At 47.2% G+C, this 6,000-nt stretch overlaps 1 protein-coding gene across 1 annotated transcript; it reads right to left on the minus strand.

Annotated features, from left to right (window-relative positions):
- Positions 1–3,035: 3,035 nt before the first annotated feature.
- On the minus strand, positions 3,036–5,704 carry LOC139833780 (uncharacterized). The gene is made up of 3 exons (XM_071824124.1): positions 5,055–5,704; positions 4,401–4,666; positions 3,036–3,166 (listed from the first exon to the last, which is right to left on the minus strand). Exons 1-3 carry the CDS (start codon positions 5,702–5,704, stop codon positions 3,036–3,038), a joined length of 1,047 nt encoding a protein of 348 aa, XP_071680225.1.
- Positions 5,705–6,000: the final 296 nt, after the last annotated feature.

Here is a 6,000-nt window from a genome sequence, read left to right on the forward strand (position 1 = left end):
TCGGATTAGGAAGATAGAGTTATTATAGGAAACTTATATTAATATAGGGAAAGGCCCAAGGCAGCCCGATAATTTGTAAATTGTACGACACAGAAAAACCTCGGCTTCACCTCTTATATAAAGGGGAAGCCGAGGGTGAGAGAAATGATCGAATCATCGTAACCCTAGCCACCGTAATATTGAGTTGAGCATATTTGTTTGGCTGAAACCTTCGAGATCTACTTGCCCTCTACTTCTTACAAAACCATAAGTCTACAATACGTAGGCATTGACGAGTTAATCCCTCGTCACTATGGGAAGAAGTATTTTTTTCGTTGCCATTAGGCCAAACCCAAAAGGTGAATCTCTAGGTTTTTAATAAATTTAGGACAATGCACATGAGCGAGCTGATATATTTAACTTTTTACAAGATTTTGCCATTACCCATCTTCGGTAAGTTGATTTAAATCTATTTACCTAGAAGAGCTATGTCTTGACCACAAAGGCATGAATATCTAGTCCTCCTTGATCTTTAGGACGAAAAACTACATTCCACTTGGCCAGCCGATATTTCTTTTTTACCTCTATCTCCTTGCCAAAAGAATCTCAGTTTGAAATAATCCAATCTCTACATGAATCCTTTAGGTAGCTGGAAGAAAGAAATCATATACAGTGTCTTATTACTAAGTATTTAATTAATGAGAACTAATCTTCCGCCAAGGGATGGTGGGTTTCCTTTCCAACTACTTAATATCTTTTGAAGTATCTCCTCCACTTGTTTCTATTCAGTGTTTGCAAATCTTTGACAATGCACCGAGATGCCTAAATAGTTGATTAGGAACTATCCTAGCTCACAACAGCAAAATTTGGCATAGTTGAAAGCCACTTGTTGAGCATCGTTGAAGCAAAGCAAGTCAATTTTATGGAAATTTATTTTGAGTCCTAAAAGTTGCTCAAAAGCTGATAATAGTAATTTCACGTTTCTCGTTTTTTTCAGATCATGCTCCATAAAGAGAATCCTATCATCGGCGTATTGAAGGATAGATAATCCAATATCCACAAGTTGTGGAACCACCTCTTCAATTTGTCCCTCATTTTTGCACCCTCTATTAGTATAACTATCACATTAGCCACTATATTAAATAGTATGAGTGATAATAGATCATCTTGTCTTAACCCTATTTTTGTTTGGATGTATCTGCCAATATCATCATTGACAAACAACATGGTCAGCTAGCGAATTAAGCCTAATAGTTACGGTTTTCGTGAATATTCTTAAGCTAACATTAAAAAGAATGATATGTTTATATTGTTGAACCATCTTTGCTTCATTACGGTTAAGAGTCTATTCTGACATAAGATCCACAAAAAGACATGAATACGGCCCGGAATTTGATCTTCACCATCATTCACAAAGCGATAAAAGGATCTAACTGAATAGACCCCTAGAGTTTTCAAAACCCAGTGCGGGGAGTCTTCCTCCGACGACAAAGAGATTGAACATAACGAGCTACAAAGCTCGTTCCATCTCCCCATCATCTAAGGATCAGTTCATCTTTTTTCCTCAACAGAAAAACAGAACGAAAAGAATAGCTAGCTAGGAAGAGGAGGACCTACCGGAGGCCTGGACTCGTGATCTGGCCGGAGGGTTGAGTTCCGGAAGGCTCCGCCGGCGAATGTAACAGTGCTTTGCCTGGAGTTTGCTGGATCAGAGGTATTCGGTCATGCGCACCCATGCGTTTATTCCGACCGTTTGGTTCTGGAGGGAGCGGCGCGAAGCTCTTTTTCTGTGTTGACATCAAGTGACTATGGATCCATGATGAAAGTCGGAAGAAGAGAATTTCATGAAGGCCGGAGGGGAGGACTAGCTAAGGGAGGTTCAAGTCTCCGCGCTGTTGAGGGGCTTGCTTGGTGTCCGGGCTTCACAGCAGCGGCATGAAAGTGGGGGCGACAACACATGTGAAGCGCAGAGTCCTACCTTTCAGGGTGAAAATCCAAGGTCTGGCCTTAACTGGTTGTGTCTGGCAGTGACCTTGGTGGAGGCATTGTTTTGAGAGTGGGGACTATCTTCAGGGTGAAAACCTAAGATCTTTGATCGGGCGACGACGCTGTTGGAGCACTGTTTCCTTCTTGGAGGCGTCGTTTTTTGGAGAGTCTGCAATTCAGGTGTTGTCATGGTGGTGGATGTATTGCTGTTGTTAGGTCCGTGATACTGTAGCGGGACTTTTGTTTCTTAGTTTTCTTTTCGTTTTTTTTGGCTATGTGCATCCGTAGTGCCATTAGGGTGGTGCGTTGTTGCAGAGGCTGGGTGTAATTGGTATATCTCGATATTAATATATTCCCTTTATCGGAAAAAAAGCTAGCTAGGAAGGAAAAGGGAGAATCGCGTGTAGGCTGGAGCATTAATCCAGGCAAACAGAGAGGAGACGAGAGCGGTGTATGTGTGTGTATACGTATCATATGTATTCGAAACAAGAAAAAACATACCGGTGTACTCCTCCGCGAGCTTACGTTTATCAACACATCTTTGACTTGTGCTCCTTCGACCGACGGGCCAACCAACCAGGCGGACCGCGCCGCATTGTTTTGAAAAAAAATAGCCCAGCCAGAGCCAGTTGGTGAGGCGAGCTCCAAGTCCACCACGTCGCTCGCGAGTCGCGACTGACTCTTCGGTGCTCAAATATTGCACCCTCGAAATGTACAGTTCGATCGATCGACCGCGTGTCCATTTGGCCGTGTCATTCTGTCGGCCGGCTAGCCCGATACAGGATATGGGGTTACTTCGAAGCAAATTACAGCGACGTGCCGGAAGTTTCTTATGCTGACACATGAGTACATGACCGTCTCTTTCTTGATGCGACATGCTCACCACTTCGTGTTCATACGTGCATGGCGCTGTAGTTTTCTTTTTAGTGTTCATGGCGCTGTGGTATAAACGTACCACCACAAGAATTCTCGAACGGAGAGAGTAGCTGCTTTTTTTTTCGAGAAGGAGCTGTGATATATTAAACAGAAACCAAATGCAGTACAAAGTTAGTTCTCAATACAGATTGGAGCTACCCCAAACCACTCATTACAAAATTTATTTTCGCAGCCTTGGAGTATCTTGCAATGAACGCCAACTCATCAACAGCATCCTTAGCCCGTGTTGCTATTGCCTTGGGATCTTCCATGATCGTCGACTCCCCTGCATCATTCCGTAATAGCCACAGATTGTAAATCATCATGAACCAGCCAGGTTACCTGATCGACATGCGCCTTCCCAATCCAATCCAGAAGCCAGCATTTCAATTCTGCATGGCTGAGAAGGTTTTCGGGTGGGAGAGGTGTTTCAAAACCTGTTTGATCGATCAGCAAGGCAAGACCATGCCCGAGTAGAAGCAGATTGAAAAGAGGGTTTAGGGTTTTGTGCGTGGGTCTCTGCCCCGCACCGGTCTCCACTTATATTGACATGATCAGTACAAATACAACCGTTATTGAATTGCATGCACTAACCAACTATTTCAAAAGCCCGAGCTGATGGAAAGATGTAGGCAATTTATTTCAACACTCACCCTACATTTTTGCCCTTTGGCCTATTGTGAGTGTGACACATGTTTGGGGAGCCGCGATATTTCTTTTAATTCTTGCGTTGGCCAGGATTTGATCCTAGGATCTCCTGCTCTGCTACCATATTGAATTGCATGCACTAACCAACTATTCCAAAAGCTCGAGCTTATGGAAAGATGTAGGCAATTTATTTCAACACTCACCCTACGTCTTTGCCCTTTGGCCTAGGATCTTGGCGTTTAGAAGACGCTCAACATGAGTTTGAAAGGAGTAGAAGGCTTTTTCAACATCAGATTTGTGTTTGAGGAGATAGATCCAACAAAAACGAGAGTAGTCATCAACAAAACTAACATAGTACTTATACCCTCCCGAGGAGACACTAGCCGGCCCCCAAACATCGGAATGAATCAATTCAAGAGGTACAGTAGACATACGGGAGGACAACGAGTATGGTAATTGATGACTTTTAGCACGTTGACAAGCATCACACACTAAAGAAGAATTATCTGAAGGGGAACTAGAAAGCTCATTTGTCCTAACAATGTTTTGAACTACATTATTTGATGGATGGCCAAGACGTTGATGCCACCTTGAAGAGATAGCACCGGCCGACACGCGAGATGATGACGAAGCTCTTCCGAAAGGGACGGGGTACAGGCCTCCATGACTCCTACCGAGAAGAAGAACCTTCCTCGTGGTTTTGTCCTTGACACAGAAAAAATCACGATGAAACTCGACAAATACATGATTGTCACAGACGATGCGATAAACGGAAAGAAGACTTAGACGTGCATCAGGTACATGAAGGATGTTCTTAAGATGAATAGATGAACCAGCTAAAAGTGAATGACCAATATGCGAAATTGACAAACCTGCACCATTGGCCACTTGCACCTGGTCTTTGCCACTGTAGCGTTCATAAGCTTGAAGGCGGGCGAGCTCGCTAGTCAGGTGATCCGTAGCCCCTGAATCCATGATCCAGGGGTTGTTGTTGTAGTTGGTGGTGGCAGCGTTGCCTCCGCGCTGCTGCGGAGGCTGATAGTTGGTGTCGAAGCGGTTGCGGCAATCCTTGGCGACATGTCCCCAATTGCCACAGATCTGACAACGTGGCCGCCAACGGCGCTGCTGCCCGTACCCACTGACAAGGTATCAACTTGTCAATGCCTATAGATTGTAGGCTAGGGTTTAGTTGGAAGTAGAGGGTAAGTAGATCTCGAAGGTTTCAGCCGGAAAGTACTCGACGAATATGAAAACTAGAGTTTGCAGACAATGATTCGATTGATTCTTCGTCCCTCGACTCCCCCTTTATATAGGAGGTGGAGCCGAGGGATTCGTGCTATACAAGTTTACAGAGTCCGGGACGGTTTCCAACTCATCCCGCCAGATTACAAACAACACTTCCTATTACAACTCTATCTTTCCTTAGTAAATCTTGGGTTCCCGAATCTTCTTATTCTTCGGGTATTAGGCCTCCAGTAAACCCCGGGTACCATCTTCGGCAGGCCCATTTGGGATGCCTATGTCACCCACCGCCATTGCGGTTGTTGTTGCGGCCGTCGTTCCAACCGCCACCATTGCCTCCACCTGTGCGGCCGTCGTTGCGGCCACCGAAGTTGCCGCCATCGCCACGGCCGTAGTTGCCGCCATCATTACGGCCATAGCCACTGTTACCACCGCCACCGGTGCGGGCCGGCCCCTGCTGGACATCATTGCCGAAGGGGCGAGAAGGAGGTCCACCGCCTTGGAAGGCAGGGTGAGGACGCATGGCTGAATTGACCGAGGAGGTCCAGCCTTCGGCGTGGGCCTGCTGCGCCTGGAGGGACTCGAAGGAGAGCATGTTCGAGTAGAACATCGCATAGGAGATCGCCTCGGTGCTGGTGCCGAGGGTGAACGGTGCGGTGACAACATTGTAGGCTGACCCGAGCCCGATGACGATGTAATCGATGAGCTCGTCGTCGGTGATGGGAACACCAGCGACAGCCATGGCGTCGGCTAATGCCTTCATCTTCTGCATGTACGCGGCGGCGGAGAGGTCTTCCTTGCGCGTTGACACAAGCTGGCGACGGATGTGGCGCACATTGGCGCGGGTCTGCGCTCCATACAGATCATGGATGCTCTGCCAGACCGAGGCGGCGGTCGCGCGACCGATGAGTTGGTTGGCGATGTTAGGCTCCATGGAGCCGAGAAGAAGCCCGATGACGCGCTGGTCCTGGATCCACCAGCGCTCGTACTCAGGGTTGGCCACCGTAGTGGCCTTGTCACCATCTCCCGAGGTGATGGTCTTCGCTGGCGCTGCGACGGTTGCGTCAAGATGACGATGAAGACCGGCACCGGCGAGATTGGGAAGGAGGATGCCCTTCTAGAGGTTGAAGTTCCCGGCCTCCAGCCGGACAGCGGTCGTGGGGGCGATCCCTGCGGGAGCAGAGGCAGACGACGATGAAGTCATCGATCCGACGATGGTGGAGAGCTGGA

Source organism: Lolium perenne, chromosome 7, assembly GCF_019359855.2.
Source record: "Lolium perenne isolate Kyuss_39 chromosome 7, Kyuss_2.0, whole genome shotgun sequence".
Classification (NCBI taxonomy): domain Eukaryota; kingdom Viridiplantae; phylum Streptophyta; class Magnoliopsida; order Poales; family Poaceae; genus Lolium; species Lolium perenne.

What these genes read in the sequence shown, in the direction of transcription:
- LOC139833780 (XM_071824124.1), bottom strand. Translation starts at nt 5,704, where the DNA reads ATGGAGCCTAACATCGCCAACCAACTCATCGGTCGCGCGACCGCCGCC. An exon ending in AACAACCGCAATGGCGGTGG is followed by an intron (nt 4,667 to 5,054) that starts GTGACATAGGCA and finishes ATACCTTGTCAG; the next exon opens with TGGGTACGGGCAGCAGCGCC. An exon ending in GCAAGTGGCCAATGGTGCAG is followed by an intron (nt 3,167 to 4,400) that starts GTTTGTCAATTT and finishes GGAATGATGCAG; the next exon opens with GGGAGTCGACGATCATGGAA.